Here is a 20,302-nt window from a genome sequence, read left to right as displayed (position 1 = left end):
CAGTGGTTGATGAATTTAAGTGTGGTATCACTTTTTAATACTTGGTTAAATAGCAACAGATTTTGTATAATTACTCAAATCACAAAATCACAAGAAATTTTAACAATACAGTCACACGTGACAGATTTCCAATCACTCTGTCTTATGAAATATCCATATTTATGAAATATTATAAAGTGAATTTATGTAAATTTAAAAATCACATTTGAAACGCACTCAGGAACTAACATTAAATGGACCATATGGTGATTCATTTGTAATGTGAAATAATCATTCCTTCATTTATATAGTAAGGTCAGAAATCAATATTGGTTTCTTTATTCAATCTATTAACTCTCACCTAAAATCATTTGTGTCTCAGATACAGACTATCGCCATATGGATTATTTATACATCCTTAACTCTTGCTTAAAAGAGAAACTGTTTTCTATCTTATCATTCAAAGCTTCCTTCAATTCTTCCCTTTCCACAAAGCCGCCTCTCATCTCTTCAGCTATGTTCATTACACTGAACACACAGCATTGGTAATCCATTGTACTCTGCTGGAACACAGCTGAGTTTTCTCTTCTAGTTCAATTCCCTACTTGTCCTTTGTTCTTGCCACATTTCTGGAGGATGGTCACCTCTGATTGTCAGCCTTGTCTGTGGATGCTATGTTCCATCTTCTCTGCTGCATTAAGTCTACTCATCTGCCACCACATTGGTGCCAATTATTCATTTTCCCCTAGTGTGTCATCATTCCTAAACTTTGGTGGCATAGGTAACAGGCCTTCTCAAAAGTGCGATGAAAGCCATGGAACTTCCACTGAAAATACTTCACATCTACGCGTTCACACACATACAATTTGGTTGTAATGCTAAGGGCTAATTGTGTCCCTGAAAATTAGGTGTACTGGACAACACACCAAGTGTACTACTTTAAGGGGGGTTTCTAATTGTATGGCCCTAAAGTTACTCCTTTTCTTTCCCCTCCTTGTGTGTTAATGTTTTGCATTTTAATAATAGGCACTTTACAAATACTAGTAATTTTATCCTCATACCTGGGAATATGCCCATTCTCAAGAATCAATTAGGTCAACAGGTTAAAATAAAACTGTAAGTATTATCCAATAACACTTTTTAAGATTTTCAGGTAGTAATCACAAGTTAGTGAAACTTCAGAAATATGCCTGAACATTTTTTTTTTTTTTTTTTTGAGAAACACAGAAAGAGAGAGAGAGAGACAGAGAGAGAGAGAGAGAAGGTGCATATGGGCAGGGCAGAGGGAGAGAGAGAAGTTTTTTTTTTTTTTTTTTAAGATCTATTTATTTATTTGAGGAGAGGGGCAAAGGCAGAGGGAGAGTGACAGAGGAACTCAAGCAGACTCCCCATTGAGTGTGGAGCCCGTTCCAGGGCTCCATCTCACGACCCTGAGGATCAGATCAGAACTAAAATCAAGAGTCGGATACTTAACCCACTACTCCACCCAGGTGCCACCCTGATCATCTTTTCTTTTTTAAAGATTTTATTTATTTGACAGAGAGAACACAAGCCAGGGGGAGAGGCAAGCAGAGGCAGAGGGAGACGCAGACTCCCCACTGAGCAGGGACTCTGATGCAGGACTCCATCCCAGGACCCTGGGATCATGATCTGAGCCAAAGGCAGAAGCTTAAATGACTGAGGCACCAAGGCGCCCGCGCCCCCGAGCATTCTTAATCAAAGTACAGTTCTATGTAAACAGTAAAAAGATGTGATGAGAAAGAAAGCCAAGAGCCAAAACCATGGAAATGACATGGTCTGTTTTAACATCTAGAGTGCTTTATAAGTTAATTTTCTTATCATTGCTATCTCTGAAACAATTTGCTTCCAAAGGAATGAAGTGGAGCTTTGAATAACTGGAATTACCCACAAGAATGGGTAAAATTGTGATTGAACAGAAACAATTTGGGAAATAGTCAAATTAATTTTCGGTTTAAAATGATTGTCTGATAGGCCAGAATAAATGGTTACATTAACGAGGCACGCTACATCATTACTGATGGGAGATGGTGAAACCTCCCAGCACAAACACAGTCTACATTTAGTCTCATGTCCCGCCCTCATTATAGTGCTTCCCCCAAGAAAGATATCCATTACTTCCATTAACACATCTTACAAGGACCAGCTTCAATCAGTCCTATATGTCTAATACCTTTTATAGATCATCTTAAGTACTCAGGATCCAGCCAGCCATTTGATAAGTATTCACTAAGCTCCACTGCATTCTACTCTTCTGGCCAATAGAGAAAACACTAGTTAACGAGGTAGTCAGAATCCCTGATGTCATGAAACACATGTTCTGGAGTGTGATGACAGAGGATAAAGAAGTCAATGCATGAGATGTTCAGAGAGTTGAGAAGTAGGATGATGAAAATAAAAGTGTGTGATATTATAGAGACTAAGAGACGCCAGTTTACGTTGGGTTGTCAGGGAAGTCCCGACTAAGGTGACATTACTAGGAACAACCAGGGTGTAACTATGAAGAGCGATGAGCGCCATGTGGTATAGTACCTTCTATAAGCACTGTGAGATCTCAGGGGAGGAAAAGATCATTACCAATTTGGATGAGAACCAGGATATTTTAACCAGAGTTTTAAAAGTTTGTTAAGAATGTAAAGGGAGGGGATCCCTGGGTGGCGCAGCGGTTTGGCGCCTGCCTTTGGCCCAGGGCGCGATCCTGGAGGCCCGGGATCGAATCCCACATCGGGCTCCCGGTGCATGGAGCCTGCTTCTCCCTCCGCCTGTGTCTCTGCCTCTCTCTCTCTCTCTCTCTCTCTCTCTCTCTGTGACTATCATAAATAAATAAAAAAAAAATTAAAAAAAAAAAAAAAAAAGAATGTAAAGGGAAAGGGAGCCTAGGTGCCTCAGTCTGTTAAGCATCTACCTTTGGCTCAGGTCGTGATCCGGAGTCCTGGGATCAAGCCTCAAGTGTTGGGCTCCTTCCTCAGTGGGGAGCCTGCTTCTCTTCCCTCTGCTGCTCCCCCTACTTGTGCTGTCAAATAAATAAAATCTTTAAAAAAAAAAAAAAAAAGAATGTAAATGGAAGACAACGAAAGAAGGAAGAAAAAGAGAGAGAAGGGTAATTCAAAAGAAAAATCTGCTAATACAAATCATCCAATTACCCAAACTTGCACTCTTACAAATGTACAGGTATTATACATTTTATGTTCCACAGATCCCATTCCTCTATTTTACTAACCACTGTTTAATTAAATAGAAACGTACTGAATTCCTTTACCTAAAAGATGCTGTGTTTTACACAGTGTGGAATATAGATATATGACCCAAGTCTTTCAAGGAATTTATTGGAATAGTTTTAGCATCTATGTAATAATTCCAAAAATGTCTAAAACATTGCAATATACTAGAACAAGAAAAAAATATGAAAATAAAGTAGGACTGCAATGAAGAAATGTAAAGATTATAACATGGAAAAAGCCAAGGTATTGTAACATAAGTTGTGACAAAGAGAAAAATATATAAATGTTTGGCAGAATGACTTTTTTCTAAGAAACTCAGGAGATGGGGTAGGAAGACAAGAAAAGGCAAATCCTGCACAAGGAGGACTTCAAAGGCAACAATCTAGGATCTATTTATTAGTTTCCTTAAAATAAATATTCTAGAATCTAAAGTTCAGAAGAAACGAACAGGTACCACATGACACGAATCCTGGCATTTTCCAAATTTTCTCACGTTTAGGAGCTAAGTATGTACATTTCACATGTAATAGTTTGCATATACCAATATCGGTGGCCCTGCTTCGAATTCGTGTCACACATTTTTCAAGCAAATATTTACAGTGGAAATAGTCAACTCCAATTATATTTCTGACCCTGGCTTAACAATTGGAAAATAACATAATTATTACTAAAAAGTAAATGTGATATATATGAAATAATTGTATATGCATTTTAAAGGATGAACTAAATTCATCTTTTTATACTCAGTAGTGTATGTAAATAAAAAGCATGCACTGGAAGAGTAAAATTACAATATGGTATAATTGAATGCTAATAGTGAAATTTCAGATAACAAAGTTCTATCGTTATAATTGGAAACAATTCAATTAACGGATTATTTACGTTACTAAATTATGATTGTTTAAATATCTACTTGTAAAAATGCATCCCTAACAACTTAGATAATATCAATTCTTTCAGAACTGGTTGACGAACCAAACCACTTGACATGTGTTTCAAATAATAAGCACTAAAACTTAAAACGTAAACAAAGTTCCAGCATTAATAACCCACATTTTAGTTAAATAATTTTTATTCATTGTGCATTTTAGTTTCCAAATTCTTTCACTTTCTAAGATCTGATAAGAAGCTCACAATTTGCCATGTTAATAAGATCTATATAAACCCATTTAATATTCCAAATGTGACTTGTTGTCAGTCCTAATTAAAGTAAACAAAGCTTTGCAATGAATGAATTTAATTACTTCGAAACTAGTATGTCTAACCAAGATGAAAAGCAAACGAGTGCAATCTAATCTCAGCAAAGAATATTTATGATTATAAGCTTTGTCAATAGCAAAGTGCACCAACTGTTCATATATCTGACTTCCAAGAGATACATGAATGCTAATCAGTTCATTAGAGGCTTCTAGGTTGTGATATTTAGCGACAGGATGTAGTAGCTTTCTTGTCCATGGAGTATAATTGTACTCTGAATGAAAAATTGTTTCCAACAAAGCCTCATCCTTCCTGATTCTGATTTCCTGCTGGTTGCTTTTTATGAGCTGCATACCTTTCAAGAAACCGACATCATTCAGCTTCTTGTGTCATATGAATACAAGTATGGATAGGTCCTGGGATCGTCTGCTGAGCAGGATTCTATCACCTTCTCTCTAAGCTCAGGAATTTATCTTAGGTTATAGGTTCCAGAAACCTGAGTCTCCTAATTAGTACGCTCACAGTGTATTGCCAGAAACTGTATGCCAAGTAAACCCTTTTCTAAAATGCATTCTCTCTATAGGGAATGATGAAAGTACTTCAATTAATAGTGCTTAATGATTAAAATAAACTGTCACATATGAATATTTTAAAATGATAAAATGATTGAGGGGGAAAAAAGCTAAGAATGATGAAGCTAATGTAACTCTGCAATAACAAATTTAGTTTTAAAAAGCATACTTCACCACATGAGTAGGTGCTGAGAAAGTATTTTTTTGATGAGTAAATACAGACTTTACTTTTAGTTAAAAAAAAAACAAAAACAAAAAAACACCTTCTCAAACATAGTAATAAGGGTGCCCTGCCTAATAAAAGAAGAAACTGAATGGGTAGGAAAGATATGAAAGGAAATAAACACATTAGCCTGAATTGATTGTTGCTTGAGTACATTTTTATGGTATTTCCCAAAAGAGACAGTAAAGAAAGCTAAAAATTGAGCTAATTCACAATTAAGCTGAAAGCATATACAGTAAAATCTATGACAAACCAAATAATAATTTTGTGATTTGCTAAAATCTCAGGGGAACAGATATGAAAAGAGGAAAAATAGTTATTTTATTTCAAGTCTCACAGTTTAAAATATTAGGAGTGTCTATTTATAAGAGCTCATTGGAAGTGGGTTATCCTTTCATATAAAATTCTGAGGTCCATATGAGATTTTAATAATGCATAGTAGTGATACTTTATTATAACACAAAAGATATCAGTCTCTAATCTCACAGAATGGTTTGCAAAGCAACTCAACATTCATTTCAGGAAATTAAAAAAAAAGTTTATTACTTCAATTACTCAATAGAGATTAAGCCACAAAGTTGGTGAAACCAAAGATAATCGAATTCAAAAGAAACCTTAAATTAGGCAGGACTCAAGTCTCATTTATATATAAATACACACACACAGGGATTTTATTTTGGGTTTGGAGAAGACCTACACAAGTGGTGATCATGACAAATTCCATTTTAATTTTGGAACCATGCAGTATTTCTAAAGGAAATATTAAAGTTTCTGGAATATGAGATAATTTTTATACCAACCCTTGAAATTAGGCTGACGAGTCATACCAGTTTATAAAATGTTTGTTTCCTTCTTGAAACATTTCAAAAGGATCTAAATCACATCATGATGTTAGATTCAAACTGAGTTTTCATGTCCTTTCAATTTACCATGAACATCAGAAGGATACAAAGCAAATGGAAGGGAAGAGAGGAGAGAAAATATCCAAATTGATACCAAGAAAAAAAAAAAAGGAATTGAAAGCAGAATACATTTCTGTATTATTCATGATAGGTAAACACACTGATAAATTTTCCTGCAAGAAGGCAAAAGTTAAACTCTTATTTGGCACTACAGAATAACCACTGGTTATGCAATTATACCTACAACATTAAATAAATTGTAACTCTAGTTGACTAGTGACTTAAGTTATTTAGATATCAGAAGGATATGGACATCTTTGTCACAAACTTATCATGCAAGTCCTCAGGAGGGGGAAAGGTTTCCAAATCTTTCTCAAGCTGTTGAAGCTGCCTTCCCATCTGCTTCAAATTCTTTTCCAGCGTTTCTACAGAGACTAAAAGAGAGTATATTAAATGCCTTGAAAGGACAAAATTATAATATATAAAAGGTAAAACACTCTAGGAACAAAATATTTGTGAAAAATCTTACAATAATAAAGTAAGAAAATTCCACTAAACACAAAATAAATGTCACTGATTTGTTTTTAAACCTTTAGATTTTCAAATGCAAAAATAAAGGAAATTTCATATTTTAATAAATGTAAGATGAAATTTAGGAAATGCTCACACAAACCACACTTAATAAAGTTTTGTTTAAAATTAGGCCCCTTAACCTCCATAAACATTACAAAATAATCAGTATATTCAGAAAAAGAGGGGTAAATACAGACCTTTAAACATTAAACTCATTTCAATATAATTTTAATATTTTTTCAGATCTTGATCTCGAGAAGAAACAATGAGCATGTGGAAAAGATAGGGGGAAAAGAGTGCTCTCTTGTCCAAGCTAATCTGCGACAGGAATGAAAAGGTATCAGAAGCTACTTGAGCAACATGTGTAACAAATGTCACATTTGCTTTACTGGTACCCTGAGCACAATCTGTGTTTATTATCTAACACCAATTTCCCTTCTTTGACTCCAAGTTGCTCTCACAGTGCACATGAAAGAGCAAATGGTAAAACAGGGCACTAAGGCACAATCTGAACGTATTGGTCACCCAGCAGGATGTTTAAGACTCACTGCCTAAAATCTATGTGTAATTTGAAATGACATGAAGAAAAGAAAATTGACACTATATAAAGATATAGTGACCCAAATCAAATTTGGGGGTTCAGATTGAATTTTAATTAAAATTTTTTTTCTTTTACTTCCCGTTACTGTGAACGATATGAAATAATGTTTAAAATACATATAATAATTCTGACCATGCTACCATTTTTAGGCTTCCAATTAATCCTGAGGACTGGATATAAGTCAGATTTCATTTGTAAGAACGAGAATATCTTTGAAAGCAACCTAAATGCCCAACGAAATGGGACTGAGTTAAAAAAAAATATGTTTATAGTCTTGGTTCAATAAAATGGAATTAGAAGGGAAGCATGAAAAACAATGTTGCATAAGAACACGGAGTTTTGTTTTTTAAACTAGCTGTATGCAAAATAACATTTGCTATTCTAACATATTAATAGGTGATAATAAAACCTTGACATATTTTGTTATAAAATCAATTACAGGCTACTTTACAGATACAAGTTTTTGATTTTTTTTTAAATTCATTTGCGGGGGGAGGGCGAGTAGGAGAGAGAGAGGGCGGGAGGGAGAGTGTGCATGAGCAGAGGGAGGGGCAGAGGGAAAGGGAAAAGCAGACTCCACACTCAGCAGGGAGCAGGATCTCATTCCCCTGGGATAATGACCTGAGCTAAAATCAACAGTCAGACGTCTAACCGACTGAGCCACCCAGGCATCAATGCCCCATGAGGCCAATGAATGAATGAATTCTTCAAAGAACCTACTAGCTGTTTGTGCCCAAGTGATGCTACTTTAGCCTTTGGCTCCTACTGTAGTGAAGCCTTTCTGAAGTTATACGGGTGCATATTTTCTCATTAGCTTTTTGCTGCTCATGTTTCCCCATTCTGTCAGCCTTAAGTTTAAGACAATGATGCAGATAAAAGAGTACATAAAGTATTTCTATCATGGCAGCATTTAGTGCATTAAGTAATTCAATCTATTTAACTCAAGTGCCCAAATCTTGCTGTACGTGCTTCATGATGGTAACACATGGTTCCTATGCTATGTTCTTCCAATTTTACATGTTTGTCAATTATTCACAACCAAGACATCTATTTAATTAGGCCTGGGGTGTTTCATTTACTCTTCTCGTTTTCAAATTTTTTTTTTTTTTGCTTCTTTTTAAGTTCTCTATCTGCACTACAAGAAGATTCCTTTTGCTCTGCTAGTCTATTTGATCTCTTATCTAATATTTCGTTAGCATTTCCTCTATCATTTCTCAAGAAATCTTACAGTTGGCTCAGTCACTTTTATACTTCCTTAAACTAGGAAACTTCTCATTAAATAAATAAAAGTTCAAAAACACATAAAATCATTTTGAGTAAATATGTGCTCAGAACAGTTTATAAGCTGGACAGCTTTACTTTATGCTATAAATCAGGTTAAAAAAAAACCCATTAGTAGTCTAATATTAGTAGTGACAGTTGCAGTGGTAGTGGTAGGGATAAAAGTAGCAGTGGCTAAAATGTACGGAGTGTCCTGAGGTCCTGTCTTAAGCATTTTCCATTAATTTTTAGAATCCTCACAAGATAATCACAAAAATAGATATTGCTATTATCCCATTTTACAGATAACAAAACTAGAGTTCAGTAAGGAAAAGTCAAACAACTAAAAGAAGTAACGTCAGAATTTGAACTCAGGCAATTCCATTCCAGACTTCATTTTTAACAATTTTGCTCTACAGAGATTTTATTTTTACAACTGCCACCTATCTGTTGGTAACAATATTTACGTACAGATGTGGCTTTCACACAATGACTGTCTTTTTGTATAATCTTGCCTGGTGCAGTCACAAGTAATCCACATATGGCCAAACCCAGGGGACTAGATGTAAGCATTCTGGACGGATGGCTGGGTGGCAGATAGATATGCTACCATATTTTTTAAGTGAACATTTCAACTTAATGTGTTAATACACCATGGAACAAAACCACATGCTTAAAATACTATGTTTTCATGTACTAATCCAATTTATTATACATACACATCGTATTTGGGAAATACCTAAAGAAACAACGAATAAAAGTCTAGGGGACTCCAATGTAACAAAAAAACACAAGGCAAACACTGGGAGGGAATATAGTTGGATTCTTTTTTTTTTTTTTTTTTTTTCCTGACACCTAAAACATCATTCCAGCAGCTATCAGTTCTCCGATTCTCTGAAACCATTTGGGTCATCTTCCAGTTAAATTCTGACACTAACTACCTCTAATTAATGCAGACTCCAGGAGTTTAAGGCCTTTGCCTCATGAGACCGTCCTCACTTCAGAAGCTAATCACAAGACCCAGGGACCACCCATAACCCACACTTCTGACTAACTGGCTATAGATTCAGGGGTTTCAATGCCCCTCTCCCCACTTATTTTCCACAATTTGATGTTTTACAGAACTCAAGAAAACACTATACCTGCTATTACAGTTTTTTTTTTTTTTAAGATTTTATTTATTTATCCACGAGAGACACACACAGAGAGAGGCAGAGACACTGGCAGAGAGAGAAGCAGGCTCCATGCAGGGAGCCCGATGTGGCACTCGATCAGTGACTCTGGGATCATGCCCTGAGCCAAAGGCAGACACTCAACCGCTGAGCCACCCAGGCATCCCTGCTATTACAGTTTTATTATAAAGGATCCAATTCAGGAACAGCCATAGGGAAGCTATGCATAAAACAAATGGGGGTGGGGAGGTAGTATAGTTTCCATGGTTTCTATGGGTATACCCTAGCACCTCAATGTGTTCTCCAAAGAGAAGCTTCTTAGCCTAATTGTTTCAGAGTTACTGAAACTTCATGTGACAGGCATGACTGATCAAATAAATAAACATTCGTTGGTGACTCAACTCTATCTCCAGCCCCTTTCCCCAATCTGGATGTCAGGGGGTAGGTGATAATTCTAACCCTCCAATCACATGTTGTTGCCTCTGGGGACCAGGCCCTTACCCTGGAGCTATCTAGGGTCCTCCCCGCCCCTCATTTGCCTGGGTCATCTCATTAGCATACAAAATACACTTTTATCACTTTAGAAATTCCAAAGGTTTTACAAGCTCTATACCAGGAACCTGGAAAATGACCAAGTACATATTTTTAAATATGCCACATGGATATACAGAAGTACATGTCTGGAAAGAAGGCAAAATTCCAGTACCTGTGAGGAGGTGTAAAACAAGTACATTTTTGATTCATGAGCTGTGTTGCTCAGAGGGGTCTAACAGCCTGGGCTGCCCCCTGAAGAGCCAAATGCTTGTAATTGAACACAGAGCCATCCCTGTGAGTGATGAGCACTTCCCAGGGTGATGAGAGAAAGGTTTAAGAAAAAAACACATATGAAATTATCCTGTGAGCCTTTTCCAACTCTTTGTTACCCAGTGGGTCAGAAACTATCTTCTACTATCATTAGGATTTGAAGCAATTTCTCACTGGTTTAGTTTCCGCATCAGTGAAATGGGAAGAATCCTACCTCCTACTTTTACTTCATAGGCATTTCATAAAAGATCAAATGCTGTAACGTACGATGAGGAGGATATTTTTTTAAGAGAGTACATGATGAAGTGTGATTCTTAGCACTCAATAAGAAATGAAAAGTTTAAAGGCTGAAATAAGTAATGGTAGACTCAAAGACAAAGTAAAAAGAATCATCACCATCATCATCAGGCCAGGAACAGTGTTGTGGAAGTCAGTCTAAAAAGAAAAGTTGCTAATTTCAAGAATAAAATATTAAGACCATTTGGGGTATATTCAAACATTTCATGTTGATGCTATAAAGAGTAAGCAGGTAGTCTTCAAAAACGCTTCTTGCAGCTACTCTACAAATCCCACTAAGCCATTATTTATGCTTCATCATCGGTCTCTGGTTATAGTATTTGTACATTATGCTTAAGAGGATTTAAGTGTTAAGTGACCAACTTTCACTGGTTTTTAAAATAAGGACCAAAGCACACTTGGAAGAGAGAAGGTATGTGAGCAAATTCTAGGCTAACCATGCCTGGGCCAACCAATGGGTAAAACCAAAGAATACAGAGGAATTTCATTGGGGTCTTTCTTTTTCAGCAATTCTATTTCCACAGATAATTCCTTTATACATCTTCAAACATAATTTTAATAACACTGTTTGTAAGTGTCAAGTTCTTTGAAGCCAGTGATTATATGCATTTTTTGTTTTAAAAATCTCAACTACAGCAAAGTTTTAAATTGTACACTCTCAAGGAAGTGTTAATTTACTGATATCTTTGTATGTGACCTGTATGAATTTTATCTTTCCACGTTGTCACATTCCTTGACCAAGAAATTAATCTTATTTTTTTCATTCCTTTCCATTATTTGGAAGTAACAAAACATAGCTAGCATCAAATGAAATAGATTAGATTATTTTAAGGGCAATTTTCACTTTTGTGTTTTCCTCAGTTAATATTCAGTCGGATGGGAAGTCTCTCTGTCACCTCAGATGCTAGGTATGTCTGCCCCCAGGCAACTGTCCATCTGTAATTTCCACATCCCGGTGGGCAACAGAACCCTGAATTGTGTTTCCTGTGGTAGAAAATTGCTAGCTTTTACTCTTCCCTCTCCTCGCAGCCCTCAGATCCAATCACAACATCACAGCCATTTTACTTGGCAAACAGTTCTTAATTTCTTGCCTGCTACTTAAGTTCTTGCTCACTGGAGCACCATTCAAGTCATCAGGATCCTAATCTCTTCTCTGATCTCTGGTCTCCTTTTTTTTCTTCAGTGCCTCCTCCACACTGTAGAGGAGTTTTCAGACAAACACGAATTTAAAGATGCCCTTTCTCTGCTAAAAGCCAGCTAGGAAACCACTCTCATGACAACGTTGGAGCTCCACCCACAATCTGGCTTGACTATTTCGCATTTTGCTACACTTTATTCTCAGAGCAACATCTTCCTCCTAGTTCCCTCTCCCCACTCCTTTTCACACACTCTGTAGGTACTGACGCTGGAAAAAATACGTCTATGTGCCTTGTCCAATATACCCCTCCATCACTCCTACTCATACATGATAACAAGAGTCAAAATCTCTGGCTAGCCCCCTAGTGAGGTGCCTTCCCCACTCATCACACCTGGTAATCATCTCTATCTTTGCAATGACTATACTCCATTACTTTTATCTTTGTGTGTTGTCTTCCTCTCCCAAATGACTAGGAATTCCTCGAGGGAAGATACCATATTTTATTTATCTTTGTATCTTCAGTTACATAACATACTGCAGACACTCAAATATTTGCTGAAGGAATGGATTTTGGATTTAGCTTTAACCTCTTGAGGTTAATAGAGTACATATCTAAAATCTTAAAATTCAACACACAGATTTGTCTTCAAGTGCCTTGTCATTACGATAATTATGCATTAGAGGTGTTAAGTATAAAAGTTAAAAGTCACAAGCATAAATATTTAACTTTAAAGTAATCATGAATATAGGCTTTCTGTAATGCGATGGCCTCCACCACCATCTACTAAGATTTTTAAGAAAGAGAGTAGAAAGTACATACATTTAAGTAATTTTTGCAGTTAAGTAACAATCCTCTGTGGCTATCTCCTGAAGGTGCTGGTTATTATTTTATAACAAGCTTACTAAGAAGTGTCATATTCATCCTTACATATCATGGAACAGTCTAGGGAAATTGATTTAAAGGATGCTTCCCTAACAACATTACCTTAAAACAATTCAGACACGCAACCTAAATGAACTTTCCTGTGCTCACAAACAGTTATTTTGCAAGGGCAACAAACTAGGCATTATAGCATTTCAGGCTTCCAACCAAATAAAGGTATTTTATAGAACTCTAAGAACGTTTTATAAATGCAAGTTTAAAGAAAACAGCAAAGTAGATGGACAAAATGGAGAAGATCTCAGTAGCATTTTAAAAACCTCAACATCAAGTAGGCTTATAACAAAATCTAAGTCCTAGAAGCGCATTATGAAACCCATTATTATTTTGAAAAAGTATAGAACTGAAGCAAGAGGACAGAAACGCACAAGCTCAAAATGAATTGCAGCTTGGTTCATAACAGGCAAAGGTAAATTGAAAGTAGTGGGAAACGAGGGGCCAGTTGTCCTCACCAAGCACTGGCTTTCCTCTGCTCAGCTTTTCTGCCATTCCATTGTTCTAATTCTTAATGGGACCCCTTATATTAAATAAATTGTCCTAACTTGCATTCCCTAATTAACTGTATTATATGCAATGAGAGTTTTTATTTTTTAAATAATGTGGTTATTATTTTTTTTTAATACATCATGCTGCAAAGGAATAGCCTACATCTGCTATGGCACCTGGAAGGAGGTAAGGTGGGAGACAAGCAGAGTAAGGGTAACGCAGCCCAGTGGAAGGTCTCCCTCAGGTCAGTTCAGCCTTGGCTTCTACAGCCTTGTCCTCTACAACTATGAAGAGGGTGTTAAGGTAAATCAGCTTTTTAGAAACCAGTAGCAGTGGTACATACAAACCTAGTTAACACACTATGTTTACCTCTAAAAATCTGAAAATTCCTTCTCCAAATAAGATGTTCAAGTACACTGTAAATATTACACAAAAGAGGTCCATCAGAGAGAACTTTGTCACGATATTCAAAATGTCCCCTCAGGATAATGGTTTTGTGTGCATGCGTGTGGGAGATGTCACCACTTTTACTGTGGCCCATGGTTAAATATTAAGTACAGACTGGATGTTGTGCAAATTATAAGACAAATTTTCACATATGACTATGAGGGAACATATCAAATCCTGGACTGTGTATCTCTAGACCTGAAGAATTGCAAATTTTTTTTTCTGCCTGTATCTTTCCCCTAAACTCCAACTGTCTGTTAAATATCTTTCCTTAATATTTCATAGGCATCTTAAACTCACATTTTCAGATTGGAACATATCTTCCTCCTTGAATCTGCTTCTACATCTCAGTAAATGATTGGTGTTGTGACTCCTCTTTCTCTCATACCCAACACGCCCACTACTATTGGTTCTACCTTCAAAACGTGAATACTTGCCACCACTGTTGCTATCTCCTGGCCTTAGCCAACATGCTTTCTTCCCTGGATGATTATTACAGCATCTGAGTGGTTTCACTGCTTCTGCCCTTGTACTTCTGTATTTTTTCCCCAGCACAGCAGTCAAAACAATCCTTTAAAAATAAACGTCAGATGCAAGTCTTCTACTCGAAACCTTTCTAATGGCATCCCATCTCAGAGTAAAGTCAAAATCTGTATAATGGTGAATCTGTCCTATAGAACCTGCTACTACTTTTCTGACCTTATCTCCTCACCTGCCCTCCCTCCCTCTGTTCCAGTCTCACTTCTATATCCTGGGACTTAAACATTGCTCTTCTCTCTGCCTAGAGTGCTTCTCTCAGACACCCAAATTGCATTGCCTCCTCCCTCACACTTTCTTCACCATTTTTCACAAAGACCACCTTCTCTATGGGGTGTCCTCTGACCACGTGACCTTGATTGTGAAACAAAACAAAACAAAACCAAAACCCTGTCCTGGAACTCCAGAGCTAACCATCCTTCATAATATATATGGGCTTCTTCCTTTGGCATACATCCCATAAAATGTAAACTTCAAAAGGGCAGATACATTTCTTATGTCCTCATGGCTCTATACAGTATCCTAAATTGTGCCTGGACAGAAGAGGCACTCACTGTGGCTCTTAAATGGCTCTTAAAATAATGAATGAATCAATCTTCTTTAAGTCATTGTTTCTTTTTTTTTTTTAACCTGTCAAAGTCAAGTCTGATCCTTACTAACACAAGTGCCTAGCACATTGTTTGTACAGTGAGAATTTAATAAACTGTTTGGAAAGATTTCTTTCCTTATGGGCTCAAAACATATCCCAAACTATTAATGAACACTAGTACTTTTTTTCCTTAAAATACATAGTTTGACAGACAGCTGCTGAGAAACTGTCCTAATAGTGATACACATGTTTACTGACAAAAGAGCCTCACTGCTGATCAATTTTAAATCTATACTTGAAGATGACCTCTGCTGAGAGCAGAGGGGAAGATTATTGAGAACATATCTTCTTTAGGTTTTTCTATGAAGGTAAATATCTTTTTCAATGTTTCTATCACATATCATTTATCTTAAGTGTTAGCTCATATTTCATATTTTCACATGGAAATGGAAAACATTTCCAAGTAACTAATTCCTTAACAATTCCAGGCTGGTAAATTTGGTTTTTTTTTTTAATAATATGCAAACACTTACAGAAAAAAATCTGCTCCAAATTGTTGAAGAGTTGCTGGACCCTAGCCACTTTTTATATAGCTTTTTAATAGTAGAAGCTCTCTTTCAAAAGAAATCTTATTATCAAAGTTCAAAACAGGAAATAAAAATAGTGACTCAGGCTGAAGGAAAATTGAACTCATTTTCCAAATTCCATTCCCTTTGCTACTCTGCTCAACTGGTGAAAATGCATTGTGTTGCACATTAATGATCTGTACAGTTTCCTACATGTATATCAGTCTTTAATTTTTAGAAAGGTAAATAAATTTTTCAATAACATAGATCTAAGAAACTGTAAAGCTTGCATAAGTTTCAGGCAAGACACAGTTGGAATCTGTTCAAGTAACTATTGAGAATACATGTTAAAATTATGTAATTATATTATTCACAGAGACTCATGTTTATCTGCATCATTAATGATAGAATAAGCAGATGTGTCAACAAGAAATAATCACTGAAAAGTAACAGCTACAACTATAGCAAATATAGAAAATATTTATATAGTTCTTATAGTATGCGATTCAAGCTTTATAATGATCTACACATATTAACCTATAAACTCACAACAAATTTCTGAATTAAGTTCAGCTATTATCCCTATTTTACAGGTAAGAACATTGAGACCCAGTGGGGACAAGGAACTCATCCAAGGTTTTACTTCTAGCAATGGGCAGAGCTGGGGTTTGATTCCCAATCATCTAAATTGAGAGTTTGTGACTACAACAGCTTCCCCCATAATATAATACCCCCATGATCTACTAGGGATCACATTTTTATTTTGCCCACTGAAATGATTTATTGGAGTTACTGTAATTGTCACTACTTGTTAGTAAAAATTCCTTAAATTCAGAGGCATATAATGGATTTCAGTTTTTTGTTTTTTGTTTTTTAAGATTTTATTTATTTATTCATGAGAGACAGAGAGAGAGAGAGAGAGAGGCAGAGACATAGGCAGAGGGAGAAGCAGGCTCCTTACAGGAAGCCTGATGTGGGACTCTATCCCGGGATTCCAGGATCACACCCTGAGCCAAAGGCAGACGTTCAACCACTGAGCCACCCAGGTGTCCCATGGATTTGTTTTAACTGCTTTAGTATTTGCATGTAATGCATGTAACGATGAAAGAAAAGAGTATTTCATAAGCTCATCAACAATAACCCTTAAACAACCAAACATTTCACAACATAATGCTAAATGCTTTCCATATATATGTCTATCTGTGTGACTACACTTCACCATTTCATGACACTCAGATGGTGCTAATTTCCATGCAGTTATGGGAGTGAGAACAAGGATGACTAGAGGGAATTAATCAGCCTCCCTCTCACCTCCAAATCCATGGCCACAAAGCACGTCAGCACGTGACTTATTTGGAAATAGGATCTTTGCACAAGGAAGCAGTTTAAGATCTCGAAATGAAATCACCCTGGATTTAGGGTGAGGCTTAAATCAAATGACCAGTATCTTTACAAAGAAAGGTGAGAGAGACATGGAGGAGAAGATACTATCAAGGATTGCTAGCAGCTACCAGAAGAAGCTAAGAGAGAGGCATGAGATGCCTCCTCCTTGAGAGGCTTCCAGAAAGAACTCATCCTACCAACACTTTGATTTCAGACTTCTGTACTTCTGAATAATTAGAGAACAAATTCCTACATTTCTACTGTTTAAAGGAACCTAGCGGGTGGTAATCGGTTATGGCAGCCCAACGAAACTAACACAACTATTATTTCAAGACTTTGCAAGCTGTGTACAGCCTGGTTTCTGGGGAGCAGTTGGCAGTTTTACCTGCAGCAGCTGAGCCACCCCATGCCTCTTCAACCAGCTGGCTACCTGTCAACCTAGTGAGCAGTGACATTCAGCAGATTGCGGTGAGGGAGTTAGTTCCATCCACTGCTTAGGCTTCTTCAGAGTGTACAGATTTGTTATGTGAAGCTATCCTTCAGAAAGCTCTCATTCTGAAATTTTCTTTCATCCACCTTGTTTATAATTTTCAACTTCCTATTACAAAACTGAGACGCAGTAAACTTAGATGGCTTTGCAGTCAGCCGGCTAAGAGAACTCTAAGACCTTGGTTGTCACTGTTGATCCTGCCCTATTACTTGACGTACTGTTACTTGATGTTAGCTAGGGCTCACGGGTGACACTGATAGAATTGTTCCAGTAGCTATTTCAAATCTGCAGCTGGCCCCAAATCTGCAAACACTGTAAACTGTTAGTTTCTTGAAAAGATTAATGCTGTATTGATGCCATTTTCAGTCTGCTAACCTCTAAAAAGATAGAGAGGGGTCTTCCTGATGTGTTTTTCTTCTTCATCATCATCTATCAGCCCCAGCAGCAGCCGATTCAGGAAATGTTCTCAGCTCAGTATCTCAAAAAGCAATCTTTAGCTGGAAGTATAGTTCCTTCACGCCTAGTGTTCTTCAATGTCAGTCTAGAGAATCCTTAATCCTTCTGGGGACTTTGGCAATGGTCTTTCTACATTCCATTATGCTGCTTTTCAAATTAGTTTATATTTGCACAGAGAAACCATGCAATACAACCTTATGTGCAAGTCTACAATATAAACTTTAATTAATTAAGATTTCATTTATTTATTCATGACAGACACACACACACACAGAGACAGAGACATAGGAAGAGGGAGAGAGAGGCTCTTCAAGGGGAGCCCAATGTAGGACTTGATCCCAGGACCCAAGAATCACGACCTGAGCCAAAGGCAGACGTTTAACCACTGAGCCACCCAGGTACCCTGTTTTCACTATTTCTATAGGATAATGTAAAAAAAGGTACAACCATCCATCCACACCTCCCTTTCAGAAAAGAGTCAAAAGATAATTCAGAATGTTACTAGCCTTTATTGACTACTTGCTTATAATAAAATTACAACTATTAAAGTAGCAAAAGAGAGGTAGGTGGTAAAGAAATATACAGAGGGATACAGCAAGTAAAAAAAAAAAAAGGCAAAATAGAACAAAGACTTAATATACCAGTATAAACAAACTCATTCCAAAAATAAAATCTAGGAGATACCATAGATCTAACCCTGAAATTAAATGTGAATACTCATGAATATATTTATTTAGATTGCCTCAATATTTCCTTATACATGTACTAATTTATGTTAGGTCTATTCAAAAAAGGAATTGAGGCATACTTGTAATTACATAAAGTCATGTGATAATTCATGGTTTGTACAAGAACCTTTGATATCCCAAACTTGATTACTAGTGAACACCTAACACAGCAGGTCTTTAACTATTTCTTTAAGTAATCTGATCAAGTAAAAAAAATCATTCCACATACGTACTCTATTCTACTGTAAAAGACACTCTAAGCAGGGGGGCCCGGATGGCTCAGCGGTTTAGAACCATCTTCAGCCCAGGGCTTGATCCAGGAGTCCCATGTCGGGCTCCCTGCATGGAGCCTGCTTCTCCATCTGCCTATCTCTGTCTGTCTGTCTCTCTCTCTGTCTCTTATAAATAAATAAATAAATAAATAAATAAATAAATAAATAAATAAATAAATAAATAAATAAAATCTTTAGAAGAAAAAAAAAAAAGAAAGAAACTCTAAGCAAGAGAAGTGCCTTAGGGTATTCTATTAGTTTGCCAGGGCTGCATCACAAATGTCATGGACTGGGTGGCTTAAACAACAGAAACTTATTTTCTCATAGTTCTGAAGTCTAAGATCAAAGTGTCAGTAGATTTGGTTTCTTCTGAAGTCTCTTTCCTTGGCTTGCAGATGGCCACCTTCTTGCTCAGTCCTCACATTGTCAGTCTGTGTACGTGTGAATCCCTGGTGTCTATCTGTCCAAATTTCCTCTCCTTATAAGGATACAGTTCACACTGGATTATGTTCTACCCTAAGAGCCTCATTTTACTTAATCGCCGCTTTAAACACCTACCTCCACATTCAATCACAATCTGAGAGACTAAGGATTAAGAATCCACATAGGAAAAGGCTTGGACACAAAGAAGAATTCAGCTTCTACCAGAATATACTTTTGTGTTCTTTCTTGACAATTTAATTAAAGTGATAGTCTATGTGGCTGTCTTCTCTAAATTATTTTATTATAAACGCCCCCCACTTTATTCTTTTAAATTATTTCACTATATTGATGAAAATGCACACAAATGAGTATTTTCATAAAACTCTAATATCCTACAACTGACCTGAAATACCAGATGAATTATTTATCTCACAAAATTTTGAGGCCCCAACCTATGACTTCCCTGATATAACGGTTTCAAGTAACATAATGTTATTTATGTTATTAAGTCTATTGCACAAGTATTTTTATGTATTTACAGTATATACTTAATGTACAAAATGCAATTGAATTAATTAATCCTGAATATTGAAAATATATACATCAAACTAATACATTTTAATTGGCATTTTTAGAAGCATATAGTATAAGAAGGTTAATGGGAGCCTTTGAAAATGCTTTTTGCTTGTTACAGCAGATGAATTTGAATTTTCAAACACTACGCATTTCCAGGTGGCAGCCACCTGGAAATGAAGCATTCTAAGTGCTCACAGTAGGTGAATAAAAGATAAACATTTGGTATTTAGTAAGCCATTTATCATCAAATGTTGGAAAGTCACAAGGCACTGGAATTGGTGATGTATTTGAGTAGACAAATATTTGGGTCAGATCAAGGAGTTACTAGCTAAAAGCAAACAAATCATCTTAAAAGCAGAGAAGTCAATAAAATGGAGAGGACAAATATCAAATGTAGGATATCAAAGAATGCTCCTGAAAGCCAACCATGTGGAAATGGAAAAAAGTGAAAA

At 36.5% G+C, this 20,302-nt stretch overlaps 1 protein-coding gene across 2 annotated transcripts in view; it reads right to left on the bottom strand.

Annotated features, from left to right (window-relative positions):
- DIAPH3 (diaphanous related formin 3) overlaps positions 1 to 20,302 on the bottom strand; it is a 496,533-nt gene that overhangs the window by 187,933 nt on the left and 288,298 nt on the right. For both annotated transcript variants that reach the window (XM_041731170.1, XM_041731169.1), the window contains one exon: positions 6,422 to 6,546. In XM_041731170.1, coding sequence (XP_041587104.1) covers positions 6,422 to 6,546 — 125 coding nt within the window. The remainder of the gene's footprint in view (positions 1 to 6,421; positions 6,547 to 20,302) is intronic.

Source organism: Vulpes lagopus, chromosome 16 (genome assembly GCF_018345385.1).
Source record: "Vulpes lagopus strain Blue_001 chromosome 16, ASM1834538v1, whole genome shotgun sequence".
NCBI classification, from domain to species: domain Eukaryota; kingdom Metazoa; phylum Chordata; class Mammalia; order Carnivora; family Canidae; genus Vulpes; species Vulpes lagopus.
This window is presented reverse-complemented; position numbering and strand designations above follow the sequence as displayed.